This window comes from Thamnophis sirtalis, unplaced genomic scaffold (assembly GCF_051295495.1).
Source record: "Thamnophis sirtalis isolate CommonGarterSnake01/CBP01778 unplaced genomic scaffold, rThaSir2_p1.2 scaffold_8, whole genome shotgun sequence".
NCBI lineage: Eukaryota > Metazoa > Chordata > Lepidosauria > Squamata > Natricidae > Thamnophis > Thamnophis sirtalis.
This window is the reverse complement of record NW_028261388.1, coordinates 56,345,453-56,372,592: the sequence shown is the minus strand read 5'-3', so window position 1 is coordinate 56,372,592 and position 27,140 is coordinate 56,345,453. Positions and strand designations below refer to the sequence as shown.

Below are 27,140 nucleotides of genomic sequence, written 5' to 3'. Positions count from 1 at the left end.
CTGAAAAATACGGTAAATATATATCCTTCTTGATCCTGCAGTTTAAAAAAGCTGCTTGCCATACAAAGACAGAAATAGAGCAAATATAAAATATAAACCAATACATGTCAAGTATTGCAGTGGAAAAATAGCATCTCCTACCTCAATTTTAATGTAATTTGTCATTACTTATTGCATCCTAGTTCTCTTATAACAAGATATTAACAACTTACAAAAAAGTTTTCCAGCTGGAATTCATAAGTGTATGGCATCATAGAAAAGGAGTGATCCTCCGATAATGCAGAACAAAAGTTCATTGAAAATATGCACTGCAATGATGGGGGAAGCTCTTTTGTCCACTTCAGTTCCCAGACAAAAAATATTGCTTGCTTACTGTAGATGTGCTAAGAAAGAATTTTTAATTAATATTACATTAGAATTGTGTTGGATAGTAATGGGTAAAACTGAAATGTTTTCTAAATAAATAAAGCAATTATGAGTTCATATATATATTTTCAGAACCAATGGCTTACCTTAGAAACAGTTAATGTTGGTCAGTTAGTGAAGAGATGTATTCTGACAGTAGATTACCTCACCTGGTAGTTTCATATAGATGTTAAATAAGAGCGGGGAAAGATTAGAACACTGAGAGACCGCTTGTCTAGGACAAGACTTCTCCCTCTCAACAGCACTAATTGAAGCTGACCCAAGAAGCGGAAACCAAACCATTACAATACTGTGCTGCTCCCACTTCCTAACCCTCTCCCCTGCCAAACTAGTCCAAAAGGATGTCATGATTGATGGTATGGAAAGCCACTGAAAGGTCAAGGAGGTTTGGACTGATTGCATTACCTCTCTTGTCCAGCCAACCATCATCAACAAAATCAACACCATCTCAGTACTATATCCATGTCTGAAGTCCAACTGAAAGCAGATAATCTGCTTCCTCCAGAGCACTTTCTCAACAACCTTCCCTACTGCCCAACACTACTGCAATCCAGCAATGGCTTCTTAAGAAGATGGGGCACTGCCTCTCTAAGAGTTAGAGAGATGGTATGAAAACACCATCAACTGAATCCAATTACAAATTTCATGGAAGGCCTTAACCAAACGAAACATAGATCTAGCGCACAGGTGGCCATAGTCATCGCTTAAGTACCCTATCCACTTTCTCAGAACCAACAGGCACAAACTCTTCCCAATTACTACAATAACTTCCTTTTTATCATAAATATTCTGCAGAAATATATTCAAATGATTTGCATGCTCCTTAACTATTGATATATTCTATATTCTAACACAATCTACACAATAGTCTTGCTGCAGCTAATGAAGCAAAAGCAAACTACCTTCTTAAACTTTCAATCTCTTTCTATTATTAGCTATCTAAACTCATGTTTCTTTACTTTTTCTGAAGTTGGCTGGCCATTTCTATTTCTATGTATGGATCTATTCTTTTTTGCAAGCTCTTAGGCAAAACTTTGCTAGTAATTAGGAATTAATGCAAATGTTTAGAAATTTTTTAGTATAAATTATGTATGCCAATCTTTCAGTGTCTCTAGGGCAGACAATTTTGTTCTTTATTTGTTGAAAAAATGCAATTAGCATTAGCCTTTTAATTTCATTTTGTCTTACATGTTTAAGAAGTTCAATGGACTGAAAATAAATGTATTCTAACAGAGAACTGCAATTCAAATTATGAGAAACAGATTTTCAACAATTACCAGTCAAATAAAAGAACCTGTCCATAATACTTTCTCAAAACCTTCTCTATTGCTGCTTTTCAGCTGCCTCTCGAATAATTGCAATAGCATTTACAGTAAAATTATTGAAAAAACAGCAGTTCAATTTGAAACTAATCTCCCCATAAAGATGCTTTAGATGAGACAAGAGACTCTTGAGGTTCCATTTGTTCTGCCCAAATACTTTTCAGACATTACGATAAAATCATAGCTTTCATAATCATTTTGAAAATAAATACTTAATTTTTTGAAGCCACACATATAAAGATATTGATAACTTTTAAGATGCATAACAAAATTAGTGAAATTGAGTTGTAGTGCAAATCTATGTTTTTTTGTTATTACAAAAAATACATGTAAAATAATTACCTGTTCAGCTTTAGGATTTAGAGGTTGAAGACTTAAATCTATGTAAATGTCAGAACATTTGAGATTATTGTCATAGAATTGAAAACAGATTTCTGACATGTTCTGCACACATATTTGTATATATTTCCTAAAATAAGAAAAAATAAACTAAATTAAAAATAAGAAACTATTATAAAGAGTTACTGCTATATACAATTTAACTTTGTGTGCATGCATGCATGTATATCCTTGCAGCAGAATTAACCAAATGAAAACAATAGTTTAAAAAAATGAGAAAAACATGCTAATTTACATTAGATTGTACCCTAAACCTAAATTTAAATGATGTTTTAAGCAAAGGTCTCATTTGAATGGTAAAAAAATCCCACCACACAATTGACAGTACAATTCTATTCATATCTACTTAGAAGAGTCAAACGGAATTCAACACAGCTTTCTCCTAAGGAAAGTTGTAGGTTTGGGGTTGCAGCTTAAAACATAAAAGGACTCAAATGTAGCCTTGGGATTAAAACGTATTTTCAAACCTTCCTGCTCATTCAAACTACTTAAATCATAGTTTTGATAAGAAAAGCTTTTATGATGAAATAGAAAACGAGAATTTTGAATAAGTTACCTTATGCCTGCTGATAATAACGAATGTTTGGCTTTAAAAGGTACACTGAAGGTAAGTGAAATAATAGTGGAGTAAATTGACCATGGACAATCAATGGTTACCTATATGAAATATATAATAAAATCATCTGATATATTGCTTAAAATTTCTATTTAAATAAAAATAGTTGTTACATTTTTCAATTTTGAGCATGGAAGAATAAGTGAAGAGCACAGCGTAGTATAGCATGGCATAGCACATCCAATCCAATTCATACCCTTGGATTTATTTATTACAGATTTATTGTCTTGCAATTCTTTCATCTCTTCATCAAATGCACAAAACAACTGTTTAAAGCAAGCTAGTTGGAATATCAAGCTTAAAAATGTATTGAAACTCTCTCAGGAATTGATGTTTATATAGTTAACAAAAATAATGCAAAACAATACAGAAACATTGTAAGATGAGCAAAAGATTTCCAGGATCAAAAAAAGCAGTACAGCAGACTGTTAATATAGATGTATTTGCCAGTTTGAAATACAATATTGACATCTGAATTTTTTAGTTAATTTAAATATTAACCTTTATTCATAATTTCTTACCTTTTGATCAATTGTAGTCATGCTATTGTAAGACATTTCTTTCTCTTTGCCTTTTTTCCTACACTCTTTACTTGATAGATTCTCATTTTCCATCATACATATTGGGACTGATGGCGAATATAAAACTTCAAGTTCAAAGGTAATCACATGATATGCAGGAATCATTGGTAAACTGATACTTGTGATTTTTTCAGATGACTGAACAGCTAATGATGCTTCTGATACCTTTTCTACAATTGTATGAAATATAAATTAGGGACTATAATTTATATCAGAATTAACAAATTATTCAGCTTGTAACATATAAGCAAACCCTGTTTTGACCTCCAAGTAATGTTTTGAATGTTCCAAGCATGAAGTAAAGCATGTGTTTCACAATTTTATTTTATTTATTCTTTTATTTATTCTGAGCATTGCAACTGTTTCCAGGGGGAAAGGAGACAGAAGGAGATAAGTGTTTTCCAACCTAGCCAGCACCACATTAGTGCTCAGCCATGCCGCAAATTCTATTGCTTTAGATTGGATGGGCTGAAGTGGGAGTTAAGTACTCAAAATAAAATAGGATTTAAATTCCTTGTTAGTCAGAAAAATAGCTGAGCAAAGTTTTTCTAAATTATTGTTATGAGAAAATTAAGGTTACCTATGTAGGATAGGCTGCATGTGTGTTGTATTATTTTGAAGGTACATAATCCAAACTTTTTAATAACAGTTGCTTGGTTGCTATGATTTGATATAAATTATTGTTATATTTGGTATAAATTAGTTTTGTATTAATATATTTTGTATTAATATATTTTTAGATACATACATGCATAATGTTTATATGCATGTGTATGTACCCAAAATTATATTAATACAAAATTATTTCTTAAATGTTTTATGGTTGTGCATTCTATGCATGTTCTTATGCCTTGCAGAAGTTGACTTTCAAGTTAAACTGAGGAGGCTTGTTTTGTTTTCCTATGAAAATCTCTAGTTGCCTGCTAAATCAGGAAATCTACTTCAGAGATATGTTGGCACTAAGATGGAGAATTCATTGTGAAAACACATCCTCATCAATTGGCAACAGCAACAGATGTGTGGATGAGTTCTAGTCTTAATGTTGCTTTTAATGCTATTTCCCTGTGTTTTAAACAGCGAGGGAGAAAGGAGAAGTAAAACTTCAGAAATAGATTTGATTCTATTTATTTTTATAAATTTATGTGTCAAATTTGAAAACTATCTATCTTACTCACGGAGTGCCAAATCATAATTATGTTATGTGATATCATGTGTTCACATCTACAATTTCATTGAATATTTATAATGTGGAATCACTTTTATCATAGGATTAAAATGCAACAAAATTGAATACCTTGAGTGTAACAATAAAACTAAATACCTTGGGTGTTTGAATAAATCACAGCTTTGCTTTCAGGATGGTACAAGACAGGCATGGCATCAGCATTACTTAGTTGTAGTGCATCTCCACTCTTTATAGTATAGTGGCCAGTAGTCACTGTAAATTTTACCTTCTGAGGAATGCCAGCCAAAAGGCTATCTGGAGAATAATGAATTGATAATAAGGGGTGTAGCAAAGGAATCATTGCTTGCATAACATAATTTGGATATTACTGAATCAATTGCACAAGATCTGTTTTAGTGTGTCTAATCGCCTAACCCTAATTTTTATCACATATAAACATTTAAAGACATAATACTGTGCCTGTAAGAGCTCAGAAAGACCTATCATCTTCCGTCCATCCATCTCTCTCTCTCTCTCTCTCTCTCTCTCTCTCTCTCTCTCTCTCTCTCTCTCTCTCTATCTATCTATCTATCTATCTATCTATCTTCTCCTTGGGGAAGTTTGACAGTGTACATCAAAAACTCCAAAAATGTGTCCAATTACTGCTGAATTAACAGCTTAGCTAAAACAGAGACTCACAAAAGGAACAAACAGAACATTCATAAAGAAAGTACCATTAATTCTGTTATATTAGCACCACCAGAAAGGTAATAAATATTATTTACCAAAAGGTTTCAGTGAATCAAATCAGAATTTCTTTGTAGAAACAGAAAACTGATGGCAGAAAAAAAAACTAATGGTCCATTGAGTTTGCTCTTTAAAGTTTCTAGGTATCTAGAACCGGCCACAGTATTCCAAATGGCCTCTGACTAATACTCTATGCAGCAGGATTATAACCTCCTTTTTCTTGCTAGTGATCTCTCTGATGAAGCATCCTAAGATTTTTGTTTTTCTTCACAATTGTCTGGTTACAATTTGTGCTCATTTTGCAGTCACCTGCTATGAGCGCACTTAAATTCTTTTATTCTGTTGTTCTATCATTGTACCCCCAATACTGTACCCTGCCAGAGGATTCTTCCAAATGCATGATCATACATTTAGAAACAATAATCTGCAGTTTTCACATTTTTGACCCATTTTCCAGCAATACCAAATCATTTTCCATGTTATGAATATCCCCAGGAATATCAACATTATTACATATATGGGTATTAGTTCAGCATTCATAAAAAAATAAAATGCTGCTCTTGAATATCCTGTTTTCTATCACATAATCTACCACATGAGTATTTCACCTTCATTTAATTATCTATGAAGGATCTCAAGCAAACCGCTTTATAAGTAGTGTTTATTTGAAGAACATCTCATTTTAGATGAACAAGAAGCGGAGTATTTTCATCCATTAGAAACAGCTTTAACCTTCACAATAAACACAGGGAATGAAGGCAGTGCCAGGAACTCATTTTATTATGTTCCATATTTTGATGATATTTTCATATATTGCAACAGATACATATTTTAAAAAAATATTTAGTGCCATTACATGGGCAATGAGATTCATTTGACAGTTCCCTTGGACTCATCGAGCTATGATATTTACTTTTGACTTTAAAGCAATAATTACATACTACAGTAAGGAAAAGTTTGTAAACTCTTTAGAACTATCTGCAATAATGCAGTATTGTGACTTCTAATAAGATCTGAGATTTAAACTGCATATCTGTCCAGGACTGAATTGGAAATCTTCAGCCATGCCTCTGGTGCTGTATTAATCCAGTTTTTGATGGCATGGACCCGTCAAGCGGTACAATAGTGGTTCATGCCGGATGATTGCAAAGGTTCAAAGGGATAGTTGACGGCGCTGTCAGAACAACCTCCAATTCCCAGGTTGGGTATGTTTTTTTTTTCCTGCAAAAAGTTTTTTATTTTTTCCCTTTCAAATTCATTCATAGATATACATTCTTATAACTGCTATTTAACATTTATCTATTCATCATTAATCTCTATACTCATTTTTACATACATACATACACACACACACACATATATAAAAGTACAGTTTGGATCACTTTCTTGCCACCCCGTGCCTCCATCTTATTTTACAACAACCTAACTGGTTGTTCTCAACCTCCTTTCTCTGCTTTCCAGGTTGGGTATCTATGGATGACTGGGGGCCTCAGGTTGGCGGTACCCCTAAGGAAACTTCAGGCTCTGGGATGACGTCCAAGCGATAAATGTTCATTGGGAGCCAGGATTGTGGATAACGCTGCCACCTGGCACCGGAGCATGTTGGGTACCAATCCCTGATCCAAGCCTTCCAGAAAATAGTCCAAGATCTGTAGAATAGAAGTGAAAACTGACACAATCTGGTTCTTGGTGCACCACTTGGAGAAGGCTACCCAGGTGGAATTGTAGATCCTGGCTGTGGAAGCCCGCCTGGAAGCCTGTATGGTCTGGATGACTTCGATGGAGAGCCTGTCCCTCTTTTGAAGGTCCCTCTCAAGTGCCAGATGGCCAATTGGAGCCACTGTGGCTCTGGATGGAGAAGGCCCCCTAGCTGAGAGAGACCTCGTTCTGGGGAATTCACCAGGGCAGGACGATGGATAGGCTGACAAGATTGGCGAACGAGGCTCGTCTGGGCCAGAAGGGAGCCACCAGGACAATGTCCGCATTCTCCATCAGGAGCTTCTGAATTACTCTGGGAATGAGAGTCAACGGCGGGAATGCATACAGGAGACCAGGCAGCCAACAACAATAGAGGGTGTTGACCCCTTCCATTCGAGGGGAGTGGAATCTGGAGAAGAACCTGGGAAGGTATGTGTTGCCTGGGGTGGCAAATAGATTGACTAGCGGTCAGCCGAGCCTCTGTGACAGTTGGTAAAAGAAGTTCGGGTGAAGGCACCACTCCGAGTGATCGATGGTGGCACTGCTCAGCCAGTCCGCTTGAACGTTGTTCACCCTGGAGATATGCTCAGCTGAAAGAGAACACAGGTGCCTTTCCACCCACCTTTCCAGAGACTCTGATTCCACCATCAGGGACCTGGTCGGGTGCCCCCTTGGCGGTTGATATGCATCTTCATCGCTACATTGTCCGTGAGAACCATCACGTGGTGGCCCTGTATGTCTGTCTGGAAGTGGAGGAGGCCAAGTCTTGCTGCTTTCAACTCCAGCCAGTTGATGCTGTACTTTAGGTTGGCGGCGGATCATCTACCCTGCGCTATTTAGTTGTGCAGGTGGGTGCCCCAGCCAAATAGGCTGGTGTCTGTTGTGATGGTCAGGTGATCTGGTTCTCTGAGGAGACTGCCCTTCGACAGAGCGGGAGATTGTCACCATCGAAGAGACTGCCGAATCTTCTGGGGAACTGGGATCAGGACTGACGAGTTGCTTGCATTGGCTTTCTGATGAGGCAAAAGGTACACTGTGGCTGATGTGAGTGTAGTCTGGACCACGGTACAATGGAAAGGCAGGATATCATTTTGCTGAGGAGTTGAGACAGCAGTGTAATGGGAACTTGCCGTGATTCGCGAACTTGGTGCACCAGGGTCCTAATGCTGGTGATCCGCTCTGGAAATAGGAAAACTTGGCAGTCTACGGTGTTGATTACAGCTCCAAGATGTAACAATCTGGTGGTGGGAGTAAGGTGACTTTTCTCCAGATTTCTGGAGAACCCATGGTCTTGAAGGGTTCTCATCGTGACTTGGAGATCTTGAGCCGCTTGCAGATGGGATGACGACTGTATGAGTATGTAGTCCAGGTAGCATTGGAACTGCACTGGACGTGATCTGGGGAAAGCTGCTACCGCTGCCAAGATCTTGGTGAAGATCCTGGGGCTGATGACAAGCAGAATGGCAGGGCCCTGTATTGGTAATGGCGGCCTGCGTAAAACAATCTCAGGAACCTCAGTGAGTCTTGCGGCTTGGGATGTGGAGATATGCTTCTTTGAGATCTATGGATATTAGCAGATCTCCTGGCCTGATGCAGCCCAAAATTAACTGGAGGGACTGCATCTTGAAGTGTTTGTATGCAAAATGATAACTGAGCTTTTTAAAATCTAATATTGCTCTCCACCACCACCACCCCAAGCCTTTTTGGGACCAGGAAGAGGATGGAATAAAATCCTGATCCTTCCTGTCCCTCTGGTACTGGTTCCATGGCTCTGATCTCCCATAGGTGAAGGATCTCCTGCTACATAAAGGCCTTCTTGATTGGGCAGGAGGGGGTGGGGCTATGAATGAAATGGTGTGGGGGAGAGGAGATGAACTCCAGGGTCAGACATATATGGATTGTTTGCAGAACCCACTGGTCTGACGTGATCCGCTCCCATTGGGCGTGGAACAGCTGCAGATGCCCTCCGATGGGAGCCATCAGGTGGTGGTCACTTATAGCGATGGAAGGGCCTGGAGCCGGACCCCCCGCGAAAGGGATGTTGTCAACCCCTATCACAAAATGACTGATGGTCCTGGGACCGGTCAGTTGCCTGAGCATAGGGGCGCTGGTAGGAGGCTGATCTCAGGTTTGATTCTGGAGCACAAAAGAACTGCTTCCTGAAGTAATTGGGTGCTCTACATTCAGTCCTCTTGGTCTCTGAGGGCATGACCTTCCTCTTATCCTTATTTTTGAGAAGGACTGGATCCAGGGCCTCCCCAAAAGGTTTGCCTCCCTTGAAGGAACCGAGGCCAATTTCCACTTAGACCTCATGTCAGTGTTCCAATGACAAAGCCGCAAGAGGCGTCACGTGGTAATGCTGGAAGCTAAGGCGCTAGATGCACATTTTGCGGCATTAAGAGTGATGTCTACTGTGTACACGGCCGCCACTATGATCTTATTCACATCCTGCCTCAATCTGCTCTCCCCGGCTGGAAGTTTAGACAGGAGTTGTCTAAGCCAAAGGAGCTGCCTGATGGGTTTTGTGGCAGGTTTTCTCTGTCCTCTTGTCCTCCACCTTCAGCCCCTCTAGAAGGTCAGGGGGAAGGACTGAGGAGGAGGTGAGTGCTGCAACCGGCGCATCTACAGGGGGCAATTTCAGTATCTTCTCCAAGCTCAAATCTACCGCATACAATCTCCTGTCACTGCCGCTAGGTGTGGCCAGTGTCCCTGGCTGCACCTATTGTCTTTGTACCACATCAAGAAATAGTTTAGAAACAAATGGAAACAAAATAATACCCTCTCGGATGAATTAGTGATTAAAAAAACTTTGGATTGTGCAGAGATGGACAAATTAACACTGAAATTAAAAGATAAAGAAGAGTCAGAATATTATGAAATTTGGAACAATTGGTAAAATGCCTGCAAAACAGGAATAAAATTAATAAAGCCAAAAAACTATATATAAATATATATAGAACTGTGTATAAAGGTGTGTAAATATCGAAGCAAAATATTATATACATGTACAGGTATGATGACATAACAATGTTGATGTAATAACTGTAAGGTGTTGTAGAAGGGAAAAAATAATAAAAAATATCTGCTAAAAAAATAAATAAATATAATTTTGCTAGATTAAAAAAAAGAAAGAAAAGAAATAGTTTAGGGACAGATATGATTTCTTGAGCCTGGATTGGCTCTTCAAAGAGGCCCTCGCTGAGATCCAAGGATCTCAGGAGCAGAGGTACCCATGTGGATGGAGGCCTTCACCTTGTTCAAGATAGTCTTGAATGAAGTATATTTAAACAGACCCGCAAAGGCGGGCTTATCTGGAACTGCCCCTTCCTCTGATAACTCTGGCTCAGGCAAGACGTCCTCTTCTCAACCAGAGTCCTCACTGTCCAGCAAGGAATGGGGAGAGGAGGTCCCTTGCCCCTGAAGTGCCTCCTGAGAAAAGGGACGGCCTGGAGTGAACTTGCGTGGGCGTTTGGCTCGCTGCTGCATGTCTGCTGCAGACTAGTAATGGGCCCTGACAAATTGCTTCTCCAATGCCTTTTGGCACCGGAGAGCCTCTCTGACTTGTCCCTTGGCCTGCTTCTTCCCCTGCTTGTTATAGGGCTTGGTCCCCCTGAGGGCCTCCGTAGCTGGCCTGCCAGCTTGTCTGGAAAAGGCCCTGCTGGTGGATGGGCCTGGCTGCTCTGCCTCTGCAAGGTCCTGGTCTGTTATGCTGGTGTTGGTTCAAGGCACTCAATCGAGGAAGGGCTTGCTCCACTAACCATACGGTTACAAATATGGAGGAAGAAGGAATATGCGCCTTCAAAGCAGAGCCAATGGGAATCAGCAGGAGAAAAAATGATGAGCAGACATTCGGAGACGGTTCTTGCGTGAAGCAGATTGCTCCCAGTGCAAATGGAGATCTAAATCAAGGAGTATGACCTATGGAGGGCAAAAACTCCACTGTCGCGAAAGCATGGCCTCTCCGGTGGCAAGAAGAGCAGAGCCACCAGAGATCCGGACAGGAAGACTCCTTGCGGCAATCTGCAAGGAGGCTAGTTGGGTCAGCAACAGGTAAAAAACTTGGCAAAAAGAACAATCCGAAATGGCCACCGTGAAGAACTGTCAATCAAAATGGCCGCCATGAGAAGAAATGCCTGAAAACCTTCAGCACCAGCCACCTGAACCTCCCGCCAGGTGCAGCCATAGGCTGCAGAGTTCTCGGAGCTCTCTCCGTTCCCAACAAGGACTACCGTGATTGTGTGGGTGTCGGCACTCCAACCCGCACATGTCGATTGCTAGCCACCCCTGACGACTGCGAGCTCCTGAGCGAGCTCAAGACACTGCGGCTTCAAAGTGAAGTAAAAGGAGAAAAAAATAGTTCACCCAAGCCTGCTCTCAAGGAAATGGGAAAAAAATAAAAGGAAAAAAACATTAGAAAAGCTATGGAGAGTCCAAGCTATATACTGAGGACTGTAGGAAAATTTTTAAACACGTCTCCTGGGCTAGACTGAATTGAAAAAACTGGATTAATACAGCGCCAGAGGCGTGGCTAAAGATTTCCAATTCAGTCCTGGACAGATAGGCAGAATTTAATCCATGCTTGGACTCTCCAAGCAGCGCACAGGAGAAATAAAGAATTCACAAACTTTTCCTCAACACTGAAGCTCCATACATATTATAATCATTAGTAACCATTTTCAAGGTTTAAATGTGTAAATTCCCAAAACACATAACCAGCAACATCTTAAAATATATGTAAGTTATCAGTTGGGAACAATCAAACTACATTCGGTCCAAATATATTATTTTTAAAAAAACGATTAATGGAAGATAAGCTGCAAGGAACTTAGTCCTCACAAGTTAGTTTACAGCTTTTTTTGTTTGAGAAATAATTTTAAAACTATAAGACATAATAACAAAGTACAACTTCTTTTACCTACCAGTACATGGTTCCACTTTTAGCTGTGGCTCCTGAGAATAGATATCATACTGCACAATTGGATAAATATGAAGTAGGGCAAATTGCATTTTGCCCACTGAAATGCATAACTGCCTGAGTGTATATGTTCCAGGTTCTTTGCCCTATGAGAACATTTAAAGTATTTATATATTAAAACTCTTCATGTTAAACTGAAGGCCATTTGTACAAAGCAAGAAATATAACATCCTGTCAGCATATAATTACACAAAATAGAGTGCATTTTTCATTCTCAAAGGGATATCCATATGACCACTGGTATATTCTATATTTTTATGAACAGAGCAAAAAGATTTAACACAGCTTTTTATATTAAATAATTTGAACTCACATTAATTTAAAGAGGAGTAATATCTAGTTGCTGCTTCCATCCATTCCACCCTATGAATACCGAGTTCCACTAAGTGTGTTGTGTTATAGGAAAAGCATATATAGGCCAGCAAGTCACATACTGCACTCCATAGTTTAGCTCTACTTTACACAAATAAATTCATGGCATTAGGAATTGTGCTATTTCATGTACATACATGTTTGAATTGGCTACTGACAATTACATTTTCACTTATGACCAATTATTATTTGATGGGCTTCATACCAGGCCCCTCAATATCATAATTTTCAGTTTTAAGAATAGGATGGTTTTTATGTTTCATTTTTATTGATTTCAAACTGAGTTTTGGGTTTGCTTTGCTTTTTGTTTTTTTCTTCTCTCTCTTTTTGTTTGTATTTTTTTTCTTGTATTTGTCAATGTTTTTATGGATAAATAAAAAGTAAAAGCTTCTGAACTCTTGGGAACTTTCAATGTTTCTGCATAAATATGAGCTAAAATATTATCTATTCTCTATGCAAGTTCTAAAATGAGATAAAAAGAACCCAATTAAACAAGTGAGTCAAAAACATTACATTTGTTCACATTTCTGTGTGGCAAAAGTATAAAACATACCTGGGTTCTGAAAGTTATTTTATTAATCCCTGGTTCCAGTATTAAATTGCTACATTTTAATACATGGGCCCCATCCTCCAGAGTCAGCCCTATAGGTATTTCCAGTGAAGAGCTGCTCTCCTGCCTTCGTAACAGCATATGCACATTTTTGCAGATGATCCCTGTTGTGTTCAAAGAATTATCCGAGGGACTTCTCTCATACATTTCATACAACTCCAGCCCTTGTAAGCCACTTCTTGAAAGAGAGACACCTACAATTTCATTTGGAAAGTTGATAATACCATTGGAAGTCTTGTGCTTCGTAAGCCATTCAGCTGTCTTCCGGTAGCTATTTTTTTCAATGCTGAAATGGACATTAATAGCAATGTGATCCACATTCACTGAGACCGGCATCAGATTTACTAGCGTCAGTTCAATAGATAGGGTTCCACCCACATGAACCACAGCATTAGGAGGATCAAAATGTAGATTCTTCAACTGTGCGAAGGAATGCATGGACAGCATAACTTTCTGCCCTAGGAATAAAATATAAATGGGATTTATGGTATCTTATGTTGGCAGAATCAGTTCTACTGAAAACAACATTTCCATTTATCTAATTATAATAACCTTAAGGGAAAAGTAATTTCTTAGTTTACTTGTTTAAATATATTTAACTCAATAAATATACATTACCTCGTTGATCCTCAAACCCAAAACAATTTTAATTAAAATTGCAGTTTGGAGCAAAACATTAAGTACCCTTAAATTATTTTAAACCCTACATTTTACTGAATTAAATACAAGATAGATAGTAGCTTTAAGTTAACTAAATTAAAATAAGGGGATGTATATTCAGAAAAGTAAATATATTTTGCAAATTATATATTTTTTCTTTTGCTGTGCGCAAATTATGTTGCCATTTATCATTTTATTCTAGTATGTTCTAGAATAAGAGAGATATAAAGCTTTGAGTTAAACCTATTTGAAAATGTATTCATTCACTTTTCTGACTTCTGTGGTTTCAAAAAATATTGCATACTTCAACCTGTATTTTTCTACTCTGAAGACTAGAAAATTGTTGCTCTAAAAACATAAAATTTAAAACTGAATTATCACATTTTGTAAATGTGATATAATTGATGGATTTACATAGAATTTAAAACTAAACTGCCCTGAAATTACTTGTAATCAAACAAAATAAAAGGCAGGCACAAGTAAGAATCTTGAGAAAATTAAGATGTCATCTTGACATTCAGGAAACGAAATTAATAGCTTTAAATGTAGTTTGTTTGAAGTTTGACAATAAGAGTCCCTCAAATCTTACCTTCAGTTTCTGAGGGTTGTTTGGCAAAATCTAGTATTTCTTGGCAAAAATGCTTCTGCTCTTCTTCAGTTAAGTTATTATCACCAGCTAAAAGACTGCTTGTCTGAAGATAGCTGGCACAAAGATAAGGAAAGATGGAAGAAGAACGTACTGTATTTTTCAGAGTATAAGACGCACCTTTTCCCCCCGAAAAGAGGGTGAAAATCTGTGTGCATCTTATACACTGAATACAGCATTTTTGGCTTCCTGAAACACCATCCCCTTCACCAAAATGGATGTGCAGAGGGTTTGGGAGGCCTGCAAAGTACTCCTGGGAGCTGGGGAGGGCAAAAACAGACCGGTTTTTGCTTGTCGTCCCCCCCAGCCCCCAGGAGCACTCTACAACCCTCCTAAAGGCTATGCATGCCCGTTTTGGGGGAAAAAACAGCCCCATTTTCGTGAAACACAGGTCGTTTTTTGCTTATTCCACACACCCCAAGCCCCCAGGAGCATTTTGCAGGCCTCTCAAACTCTCTGCATGCCCTGTTTTTCACAAAAAATAAGGTGTGCAGAGGGTTTGGGAGTTCTGCAGAGTGCAAACCCTTTTTCTTTTAATGTACCTCTTCAAAATCTTGGTGTGTCTTATACTCTGCAAAATACATACAAGTCATGATAAAAAAAATCAGTTAATTCTTTTATCTTCTATTCAGCAGAAATACTAAAAAGATTATAATGCAATAATTTTAGTAGTTCAGTAGTGATGTTATGCTGAAATAGTGCAAATTTTTTTTTTCTACATCGCCCAGTATTCTTGATGCTTTATTTAAAACTGATTCAAATATGAACATGTGAAAATATGTATTTAAAGCAATTAAATGGGAGCAAGAGAACAACCATTGACTTACCTGCGAGGGGAATCTAAGCATGGGTTAACTTTGTCCATAAGTCTAGAGACTGAGTTATGCAAATGTTGATCACGTCTCCTCTGACTGGATGGATCAGTTTTGTACGAAGTCAGCCATTAAAATAGCAATGTCACTGATGGCCGTGGCCAAGAAAGGTATCACAGTCACGTCCAGAAAAGTCAAGTCAGCAAGTCAGAGTAAAGTCAATCATCAAGTCAGAATCGTGAAGCAGCCCTGGCCAGCCGAAGCTGCGGGCGGGTTTGGATTCCTCTCGCAGCGCACATAGAAGGACCGTTCAGGTAAGTCAACGGTCGTTCTCCTGTGCGCTGCTTGGGGAATCCAAGCATGGGACATGCCAAAACAATTACGGTTCAGGGCGGGAGCTAGGCTGGTCAGGGCCCTCCGTAGAAGAAAGCACCCTCTGCAACACTCACCGCCCAAAGGAAGCCTCAGCCGAGGCATGCATGTCAACTTTGTAATGTCTAATAAATGGTGATGGCAACGACCAGGTAGCTGCCCTGCAAATCTCCTCCACTGAAGCTTGTGTAGCCCAGGCCACTGTGGAAGCCACGCTCCTGGTAGAGTGAGGAGTGATGCGCCTGGGGATCGGTTGGGACTGGCTGTCGTAAGCAAGAGCGATGCATGCCTATAGCCTTCGGCCGATGGTATGGGAAGAGACCTTTTGTCCCATGGAAGAAGGCTGAAAGGATAAAAAAAGTGCTTCCGACCTCCTGAACGACACTGTACGCTTCACATAGCGTCAAAGTGTCCTGCGTATATCTAGGTGATGCCACTGGTGTTCCTGCGGATGAGAAGGGTGGGGGCAGAAATCCGGGAGGATGAGCTCCTGCGCCCTGTGGAATAAGGTGTTGATCTTTGGAAGGAAGGCCGGGTCCACACAGAGCACCACTCTGTTGGGGTGGAAGATGCATAGGTCTGCACGAACAGACAGTGCCGCCAGCTCAGACACCTTCCTGGCCAATGTAATGGCCACCAAGAACACAGTCTTAAGAGTAAGCAAACGGAGGCTGATCGATTGGATGGGCTCGAATGGTGAGGCTGTGAGAGCCCTGAGTACCAGTGCCAAATCCCAAGTAGGGTAACGGTGCCGGTCTGATGTTAGCTGCACCCTTCAGAAAAGATTTGACCCGTGCGTGCTGAGTCAATGGGCGGCCCTGACCACTGCCAATCACCGTGGACAAGGCTGCGACCTGTCTACAAAGTGTTAGGTGCCAAGCTCCTGTCAAGTCCTGTTTGTAAAAAGTCCAACACTTGAGGTACCGAAGCCTTGACAGGGTCAGCCCCGGTACGGCGGCACCACCTGCAGAAGGCCTGCCAAGTGGCCTCGTAAATACGAGTCGTGGATGGATGATGGGCCACCTGAATAGTGTCAATTACCTTGCTGGAATAGTGAAGTCCAGTTAGAATAGCCCGCTCACGTGCCACACAGCTAACTGTCACAGCTGGGGGTTTGGGTGGATGAGAGCCCCCTGGGTGAGTTGGATCTGGTCGTCCGGAATCCTCCACAGGCGAGAGATTGACAGATGCACTAGATCGGCATACCAGGGGTGTCGGGACCACATTGGGGTGACCAGAAGGACTTCCGCTTGTTCCACCAGGATCTTTTGGATGACCAGTGGAAAGATCAGGAGAGGCGGAAACGTGTAAAGAAGGCCTGCTGGCCACGGGCTGCGGAGAGCATCCACGCCTTCCGCCCTGGGGGTCTAGTACCTGGTGTAAAATCGGGGAAGTTGTGAGTTGTGAAGCTGCTCAAAGAGGTCTACCTTGGGTAGGCCGAACTGGCGAGAGAGCTCTTCGAAGAGGGCAGGGTGGAGTCGCCACTCCGCCTGGTCCACGGTGGCCCTGCTCAGCCAGTCTGCCTGTGTGTTGGAAACGCCCGAGATATGCTCCGCCCAAATCGATAACAGCCTGCCCTCCACCCAGTGGTGTAGTTTCTCCACCTCCATCATCAGGGACCTGGAGTGGGTGCCCCCTTGGCGGTTGACGTGTGCCTTGGAGGCCACATTGTCAGTCCGGACCAGTATGTGATTGTTTGTTACTATGTCCCGAAATTCGTGGAAGGCCAGGCAGATGGCCCGAAGCTCCAGCCAATTGATACTGTTTCTCAGTTTGTGATCCAACCAGCGGCCCTGAGCAACTCAGTCCAGGGCATGGGCTCCCCACCCGAAGAGGCTGGCATCTGTAGTGACCTGGATGCGGTCCGGCTCCTTGAATGGGCTCCCCTGAGAAGTTTAGAGGAGGTCCACCACCGGAGAGAACTGAGTGGCTTGGGGGGAAGTCGAACCTTGATTTGTGAATGGCTGGTATGAGCCCTCTGGAAAGGGAGCAGGAACCATTGAAGCGGATGGGCATGGAACCGGGCCCAGGGAACAATGTCTATACAGGAAATCATTTTCCCGAGTAGCTGAGATAGTGTTGCCAGTGGTAAGAGTCTCTGAGTTAGTACGTGACTCACCAGAAGTTGAATGCTCTGTCGCCTGTCCTGAGACAGAGAAACCGTGCATGTTTCTGAATTGATGATGGTCCCCAGGTGGAGCAGTGACGTGGTCGGCTGCAGGTGGCTCTTGGGGAGATTCAGGACGAATCTGTGGTGCTGGAGAGAGTCCATTGTGAAGCAAAGATCTTGGATGGCCTGGTGTCGTGATGAGGACAGGACTAAGATGTTGTCTAAATAGCAATTCACTCGAATGGGCACTGAATGAAGGGACGACACTATGACTGCCAGGAGTTTGGTGAAAGTCCTGGGGGCCAATGACAGGCCGAAGGGCAGGGCCCGATACTGGAAATGGCGCCCAGCGAAATGGAAGTGTAGAAACCTCCCATGTGCCAGATGTATGGGCACATGGAGGTACACCTCCTTGATATCGATTGATATCATCATGTCGCCCTGGCGGATGGATGCCAAGATGCTTTTGAGGGATTGCATCTTGAACCTTTGATACTTTATGTACAGACTGAGCCTTTTCAAATCTAGAATGGCCCACCATCCCCCCGATCTTTTGGGCACTAGGAATAAGATGGAGTAAAAACCTAAGCCTTCCTGCCCCTTTGGAACCTGCTCTATGGCAGTGATGGATAATAGATGTCGTATCTCGGCGTCCATTAGACGCCTCTTTACTTGGCACCTGGGGACAGGGGACTTGATGAATTGTCTCGGGGGGATGGAGAGGAACTCTAGAGAGAGACCCAGCCTCCCCACCTGAAGGGCCCAAGCGTCGGACATGGTCTCCGCCCACTGGTGAGCGAAGTCCAGAAGACGCCCACCGATAGGCCCATCCCCCTGTGAGTCACTGGTACCTCTGAAAGGACTGGTTGCCGGCTCCACGAAATGCCCGCCTAGCCTGGGATTGTGCCTGGTTCTGTTGGCAACCCCTATCTCTGGGTCCGGTACGATCCTGACACCTGTCCTGAGATTGGGTGAAGGGTCTGTTATACTGGGGGGTATAGGGGGCGGTAGTGAACCCCGAGTCCCCTGCACGAAAGGGCTGGCGCCTATTATAAGATTGCCGCCTCCTGTCAACGCGCCTACTGGTGGATGGAAGCACCTTGCGCTTATCCCTAGTTTCAATGAGAATTGGATCAAGAGCTGGGCCAGTCAAGGCTCCACCCTTGAAAGAGGTGGAAGCCAATCACCATTTGGAACGAACGCCCGCTTGCCAATGGCGGAGCCACAGCAATCGTTGGGAGGCCACATTGGAAACCACTGCCCTGGATGTGAATTTTGCTGCGTTCAGAGTAGCGTCCGCAGAGAATTCTAAGGTTGCCATCAGTTTGGCAATATCTTGGTGAAGACGCATGTCTACCGGGCCAAGCCTGCCCTGCAATTGTCTGAACACCAATGATGTTCTATTAAAGAAGGACGCCGTGGTAGCAGCGCGTAAAGCCCAGGCCACAGCCTGGTGAGTTTTCCGGATGACCAACTCAGCCTTACGGTCCTCCAACTCCTTGGAGATCTCCGATGGAATCAAAGCTGGTGAGGCAAGGGCGGCAATGGGAGGATCCACTGTGGGAAATTGAAGGATGCCCTCCAATTCTGGAGTGGAAGTGTACAATTTCTTATCTCCATTGCTATGGGGGGGGGGGGGTAATGCGCCCACTGCTTTTGAACAATATCCAGAAACAATTTTGGGAAGGGAATGACGTCCTGTTCTGAAACTTGTTCAGCAAATGAACGTTCTGTTGCATTTGGGCCGACTGCAGTGGTAGCCTGCATGGTGGCCCCACCCATGTTAGTGGTGGTTTTCACCTTATACAATAGGGATTTGAATAATGTAGGCCGGAATAAGCCAGAGGAAGTAGACTGGTCTTGAGCCATCCCTTCATCATCTGAAAAATCAATTTCCAATATTTCCCCTTCTTCCACCAAAGCTGACTCCTCATTATAGAGCAAGGGGAGGGGGGGGAAAGGTGGATCTGCCTGAACACTAGGTAAATCAGCAGGCCCAGCCGCAGCCGCGGCAGCAGCAGTAGCAGCAGCAGCAGCAGACCTGGGGGCCTGAACCCTGCATTGTAGCTCTGCATCTACCCCCTTGGAAATCGCTGCAGAGAACATTTGGTATAACTCTGGGGGAAGGCCCAGATCCTGGCCCTCTGCAGGCCTTAGGCCTGCAGCAGTAGGCGTAAAGGTGGCTGAAGGCCCAGCACGTGGGGGCGTGGGGGCCAAGGCCAAATGAAAATCCGGGAGAGCTGGAGGGGATTGGGGCCCCAATCCCTCCTCCTCCAAGGCTGGGGCCAAATGAAGGTCAGGGGACCAGCTCTGGTTCCCAAGAGGATGCAGGGGGGAAGCGGGAGAGACCCGTTGAGGAACAAGCATGGGGGGGAATGCTAGTCCAAGGCTTTCAATTTGTCTTTGCGCTTATGGGCCTTATCCGGGGCCGCAGACGAAGCCCGGGGCTTGTGGGCCGAGGTCCTAGTGGTGGTCCTGCTGGCCCTTGGGGTAGCTTCGACCTCAGTTGGGGGCCGGGGGGCAATATTGGGTTCCACAATACCTCCAGAGATAGGAAAGTCAGCCATGGTAGTATATGGAAGGATATGAACAGGCTCAATCTCTACCGACTCAAAAAGGCAAGTGAGCTCCGTTCGCAAGGCCACGTGCTACTGAGGAACAGTAACTCACAACCTTCTCGTTGAATGATCAGGCAAGAAAGGAGCGAAGGGAAGAGCCGTTGAGACGTCACCGGCTGGGCGCGAAAGTGAGGACACGCCCCATGTGGCAGACGCCTGCACGTGCACAGTCAGGCCATTTAAAATGGTGGCTGCCAATCCGGCGGGCTTTTTAAATTGCGCCGTTTGAATTGCCACTGCATCCAGCTGCTCAGCAGCTCCGCCAGTGCCGCAGCAAACTCGTGGCGATTTCGGCGGCTTGGCAGACCATAGCAAGGGCCGAAAGGGGAGAGTAGACCCCGCCGGTTAGAGCGGGTCGTCCCCAACGTCAGGCGGTGCAGAACGGCGAACCGAACCCCTGCGCTCGTGTTAGCCAGGGAACTGGCAAACCAACTCCCGACGTGTCTGCAAGTTAAACGGGCGACTCGAGTCGGATTCACCAAATCCCAACGCGAAAGCGATCACTTTGTAGTGAGTAGCGCGACCAACAGCGAACTGTCAGCCTCCCACTCCTAGCCTTAAATCCAAAATACACTTACCCGTTGAAATAAGGGAAATAAAACCAGGAATCCTGAGTAATTTGTCGATTAGTCAAGAGAGAAAATTGGTATACGTCTTGTCAGGCTGGACTGAGTTAAAAAACTGACCCATCCAGTCAGAGGAGGCGTGGTCAACATTTGCATAACTCAGTCTCTAGGCTAATGGACAAAGTTAACCCATGCTTGGATTCCCCAAGCAGCGCACAGGAGAATGATACACACACAGTCCTAATTTACCACAAGTTCATTTAGTAACCATTCAAATTTACAAAGGCACTGAAAAAAATTGACTCATGCCCATTTTTCACACAACCCTTGCTGTATCCCCATGGTCAGACATTGGCAACTGATTCATATTTATGATGGTTGCATTGTCCCAGGGTCATGTGATCACCATTTATACCCTTCTGATAACTAAAGCCAGATTCACCTAACAATTCATGTAATTTAACAACTGTGGAAAGAAAGGTCGTAAAATGGGGCAAAATTCACTTAACAAATGTCTCACTTAACAACAGGATTTTTGGGCTCAATTGTGGCTGTAACGCAAGGACTACATGTGTTTGTGTGTGTGTCTGTGTGAATCAAACCATCCATCTTTTTTAAAAGGATACTTTTCAATTTGTCCAAGGTGCTTCTGACATTCTGCTAATTGCTTTCGTGTATGTGTAATAAGCAATGTCCATCCTTCAGCAAGGTAAGTTTTTAATGCACCTTGAAGATAAACCTCAGCTTTTTGAGGACTCTTCTTTTTCCTTAGGAATAAAATCACCAAGAGGAAGGGAAGAAAGGAAAACACATTAAATGCATTCATACGTACATAACTTTTATTTGTAAACTCTTATCTTTAACTCTTATCTATTACAACTATCAACTAATGAATTCTTCATTTAGTAAATGCACTAATAAACATGTAAAATTTGAATATAACTAAAAAATATTTTTCACTTATGGTAAGCTATGTTCTACTAAACAAAAAAAAGAAAGTCTATTAAATTCTTTCCTAAACATTTATTCACATGCAAATACAACATTAAAAGTTTCAAAATCACAAAGTACTCTCATTCCCTTTTCTACATCTAAGGTAATTTTCTTTATATTGTACACACAATTTTCTTTATATTGTACACAGAAGCCAGTAACTTAACTACTGATCAGTGTATTTTATTAGCAAGAATACCTTAATATACATAGGATTCCTTTTTCCCATTACAATAACCCAAAAAATATTTCAGTGACAAACATACTATTCTAGTATCCTGGTTCAATAATCAGAACAACATAGTTTGACAGTAATTAAGTATTTTCCCCAACTAGAGAATGTGTGCTATTTCTGGCTGCCACAAATAGCAGAATAAAACATGGTTTGGAAAATATTATCTTTTAAGATTTAATAAGGCTGCACCATCCCGTAATCAGTAGGATATTTAGCCCCTGCCAAGATATGGGCAGGGAACCTGGAAGTTACAGTTCTCCAGCTATTCAAAAGCACTGCAGTGTGCTTTTATGGTTAAAGGTGAAATGCACATAGTAGTTAGAGATACCCTTTTCAGAATATTATGATATGCAACAATTCCAATAAGTTTATATACATGTAAAACTCTGCCAGATCCTTTCCAACAAGCTTTGCTGAGCGATTTCTTCCAATATTTTTGTACATTTCAATAGTAGCATGAGAAAGATCCTGTGGAAAAGAAGCAAAAGGATTGAGGGGATACACTATACTGTTACAACTCATTCTCATTTAAAAACAGGTTTAATTTAGCTACATTCAGGAACATAAATATCTTAAAGTTGGTCTAAGCAAATAGATCTCCAAGATTTTGTAACTTAAGATATTATTTAACTCACCATTTAAAACTCATAAGCTTTGTAATGACAGAGCACTTTTATTTATTTTATTTATTCATCTTTCTAAGTGTTACCAAGAGCATATTGAAATGAAACAGTTAACTACAAAAGTAAAATAGTTTTCACTCTCATCTATACATAAAATATTTGGGGTGGGTGGGTATATTTTGATTGATGTTCTTAGTCGAGATGTTTCATTTTGGATGTCCAAATGTTTACACCTTATATTAATTTTACTAAAAGTGATTGAGCTGCTAACAATTATGCTATTTTTCAAACTAGATTCTAATTCATATCTAAAAATACTATACTATTCCAACTATTAATTATGTAGTTAGCTATCCTCAACATATTTTATAAATATATAAATACATAAACCATCCTTACCAAATAATGCTTTTCAAAAGCTTCTACAGATGATAAAGCTTCTTTGAGTTTCTTATAAGGAGACTGTGCTGTATTGGCTTCAGAAACAAAACAGAATGTAATAAAAAACATAAGATTCAAAAGCATCATCCACAGCTTTGCACTAAGGGTTCTGCTAAGGATTTCAATTTTAATTCTCACTATCGATGGATGGAGGAAATTCAAATGTAGCTATAATACTACAGTCTCCATTAAAGGGGAATGTTCACTAGCACCTCTGCAACAAAAAGCCATGCTATATTTGCAAAGATAGAAACCTGCCACCAGCTATTATACGTAGAAAGCTAAAGATGGTTTTTACATTCATATCAGATTTGGCTTTCAATTCCTTTGTTGGGCCAAAGAAAGACCGCTGAATGGACTGTGGACATCTATGTTCCTCAATTTCCCCTCCCTTGTAAGCTCTCCCTCTTGGGACAAGACAAACGATTAGTTTGAATTATTATATAAGGAAACCACTACCTTCCTTTATCTTATTGAATATACTCTTCAGTTTTTCAAGTTTATTTTAATCAGAATAAAAGTACATCACTAGCACGTATTCAAACAAATGCACAACTACTGATTCTAAATATCAATTATTATTTGAAAAGCATCAATCTGTTTCATAAGCAGATATGTTGATACCTGTTTCAGGACGCTCAGCTCCGAGACCTGCCAAAAGATCAACTGTTCTGTTAAGATCTTCTGAATTGGGACCTTTTTCTGACACAAGTCCACATAAGTACCCCAAAGATTTCAACTGTAAGAGAATTATAAACATGTATGTACAAATGTATCTTCATTTTATGGTAATAATGTATATTAAAAAAGATTTAGAAGTTTTTGTTAAAATTTAGAAGATGGATACTGACAAGTTTCGATAAAAGATAACAAAATTTAAATCTGCCTCTTAATATTTTAACATAGTTAACTGTCTGAAATTTATTAAGCTAAGATGTGCAAAACTTTATTTTGCAAACTTTGAAAAACAAATTTATTCTTTTAAAAGACTATATATAAGCAACTTGCAAGAGAGATATTTATAAGACATAATTAGGAAATTACATATATATTTGCATAACTCCATAATTAGCATAATTGGTTTCCATACACACTGGATTGTACATAGATATATAATTTGGTAAACATAATGACCCAGTACATGATGTATAGAAAAGAATGCCAAATTGATAAAGTAGCTTTTGATACTAATTCTCTCAGCATTTATAATCTAGTATATAATCATCTAGATAGAGTATGTGTCAGAGAGAGTTTTCATAGAGAAAACTAGTTGCCAACTGGATAGATGAAGTTGGATACACTAACTTGAACCATAGCCATCCAAATACATTCTGATGATACAATGTGATTTGAAGAAAATAAGCTATTCTGCTATTTCATATATTAGCATATTATTGCATCAGTAAAACTTTAATACTTCAAAAGTAAAATGTTATATAGAATAAATATTTTTAATTAAAGTTATTTTGATTTTAACAACAATTATAGAATACTTTCTATTCTAAATCTATTTTAAATGTGATTTTTTGGGGGGGGGGGGGCATTCTACTGCTCACCTTTTCAGTGGCATAACTCCATAATCCAACTGTGTGGGAAACATTAGAATCAATTTGAGACCGATCACAACAACCTTCTATTCTTTGCAAAACCTCAAGGCAGCTTAAGAAAACCCAACAATCCAAAGCCCCAGGAGGAACAGAGACCTTAAAATAAAATCAATTAAGAGATCAATCAGTATGAAGTTTATTATTACAGAATATAACTTAGGACAAAAAATTATTTTTGGAAGAGTTTAATGTGCTCTTACACGACACAAAACTAGCTGTACAGAACAAAATACTGATTGCTAACTGAAGAGGACAGAAATATAATGTTGTAATTAGTTTCCTTAAATTAAATATTAAATTAAATTAAATTAAATATTAAATTAAATTAAATTAAATATTAAATTAAATTAAAAATTACACAATGTATTTAAAAAAAATAAACAGAAGCAAGAAATAATGTAGGTTCATATACCTATCATGCCACCAAGAAGAAAGGAAGAAAAAGAAAAGGGATGTGGGAGAAGACAATCACAACAACTAAGAGAGAGAATAAGAGATTCATCCAAATCAGCCAGCCATCAGATATTGACAGCTAAAAAATAAGCAAGTCTTATTTTCTAAGTGTATGCTAAAGTCCTACACAGAAAAAAAAACTAAAAAAATATCTGGCAAATATAGCAGAAGAAAACAAAGAATTACTTATCAAAAATTATTTTTAAATGTTTGCTCTTAAATATAATACTTAGACCAAGAGCCTAATATCAATAAGATTATCATTTTTAATCTTATGCTGTGCTTCTACAGCCCCATACATTGCAAATTAGATAAAATGGATAAAATGGGGAGAACCGCTGTGGTGGCAAGAGAACCGCTGCTTTTTTTCAGTGGTATACTAGGGACTGCACACAAATAGATAGAAACTAATGTATAATTTAAAGCATCCGTTAAATTAAAAGCCATAACACGAGTCTTCTATGTGTCAATGCTTCCATTCTATTATTTAAAATGTAAAATGTAATCCTATGCCAGTGGGAACTTTAAAATCCTGTCCCAGACTTTTACTCAAAGATTTACTTATAAACTTCTTTCCAAGATATCTCCATGCATTTTTACCGACCCAACTAAATATTCTACCTTCTGCAATTATGCCAGGTAGATTTACAAGTGCCCCATTATTAAAAGGCTATACTCCTGTCTTCTGGGGTCTAGTGCATGCTTATTGCACTCTTCTTTTTTTAAATTATTTTCTACAAATAACAGTTCTTTTAAGTTACTATCCAGATAAAAAGGCACCTTATATGTTTTTCTTTTTCTATCTGATTCCAATTCAGGCATTATTAATAAGGTGATGAAAATTTAGTTTCTGGGACCATGATTTAAATTTATCACTTCTTACAAATGGAGATAATCACAGTCAAAGTTAGAACTGTAAGCTAAAAAAATTATATGAACAGAAATTACTTCCAACTTTATGAAATTAATTGTAAAGAAAATGGAAATAATGTAATAATGCAACATTTCTGAACCTATTGTGAATTGGATCCATACTTTTCCTAGGCCTTAAGAAATAAGTAAACTTTGGCATTATGGATTGCTGAACTACAGTTTCCTGAGGCTATAGCCAGTACACTGAATGATGCAGGACAGGGAGAATTCAGAAACTTTTAAAATGAGACAGATTGCATATTCTAAACCTAGGCAGTGTTTTTAACTTCTAATGTATCAAAAAACATTTTTTAAAAAAAATTCTATATTTTCTGGCATCCAAAATATGAACTCTACCACATTCCCAACTATATTATCAGAAACATCGTAGAAAATCACAGAAAATGTATTTTCATTTTTATACATTCATTCCACATTTTTTCCCAGAGGTGGAGTGACTTCATCTTGTATTCATACCTAAGAAGTGACCAATACTATCTGCCTTAGTTCACCTAAAATATTGCTACAACCTATTTTTGTAAAACAAAGATTGAATAAATTGTTTAAAAAATCATTTGGCTGTTTATAAAACAATTACTGTAGACTACTTAATGGGCAACATTGTTTTTCGCAGGTAAAATGTAAGTTTATCAAGATATTAATTTCCTATCCAGTCTCAAGACATCAGATATATGTTGGTTCAAATGCGAAGAGACAAATATTGCAAATAAAAATGAGGCGTAAAACAATTTCTATACAAAACTATAAGCTGCTTCCTGGAACTTCTGCACAGTTAACATAAATCACTAACTGCTAGCAATCCTATTTGAAATTACACATCATCTCTATAACCTATCACAAATGAAACATGACAGAGATTTAAGCTTTAATTACTTGTTGGATGGAATTACCCAGACTTACTTCAAGAAGCTTTAGCTCTTGCACACAATTATGAAGAAGTTCTAGTGCTCGCTGAGATACTTCCCATGGTCTCTGAAGAAAGATCAGTAATGTGCATTGACGAGAAAAAAGGTAACTGCGCAGATCTAACAGAGTGGCTTCCTGGTTTTGAATCAGTTCTCTTTTTTCCATATCTATTGGTTTACGAAGAACCAACCCATTCCAGCTTCGTACTGGCTGACAAAAAAAAGTCAACCAATTTGCCCCATCTATGACAAGCA

The 27,140-nt window shown here is 40.2% G+C and overlaps 1 protein-coding gene across 2 annotated transcripts in view; it reads right to left on the bottom strand.

Annotated features, from left to right (window-relative positions):
* The window catches only part of TRAPPC10 (trafficking protein particle complex subunit 10), a 96,907-nt gene that overhangs the window by 4,877 nt on the left and 64,890 nt on the right, over positions 1-27,140 (bottom strand). For both annotated transcript variants that reach the window (XM_087721729.1, XM_087721728.1), the window contains exons 7-20: positions 26,881-27,128; positions 24,544-24,690; positions 23,612-23,726; positions 22,946-23,022; positions 22,300-22,391; positions 21,322-21,462; positions 14,161-14,273; positions 12,855-13,369; positions 11,874-12,015; positions 4,666-4,824; positions 3,285-3,514; positions 2,704-2,804; positions 2,091-2,217; positions 213-383 (exon numbers count right to left, since the gene is read on the bottom strand). In XM_087721729.1, coding sequence (XP_087577855.1) covers positions 213-383; positions 2,091-2,217; positions 2,704-2,804; positions 3,285-3,514; positions 4,666-4,824; positions 11,874-12,015; positions 12,855-13,369; positions 14,161-14,273; positions 21,322-21,462; positions 22,300-22,391; positions 22,946-23,022; positions 23,612-23,726; positions 24,544-24,690; positions 26,881-27,128 — 2,378 coding nt within the window. The remainder of the gene's footprint in view (positions 1-212; positions 384-2,090; positions 2,218-2,703; positions 2,805-3,284; positions 3,515-4,665; positions 4,825-11,873; positions 12,016-12,854; positions 13,370-14,160; positions 14,274-21,321; positions 21,463-22,299; positions 22,392-22,945; positions 23,023-23,611; positions 23,727-24,543; positions 24,691-26,880; positions 27,129-27,140) is intronic.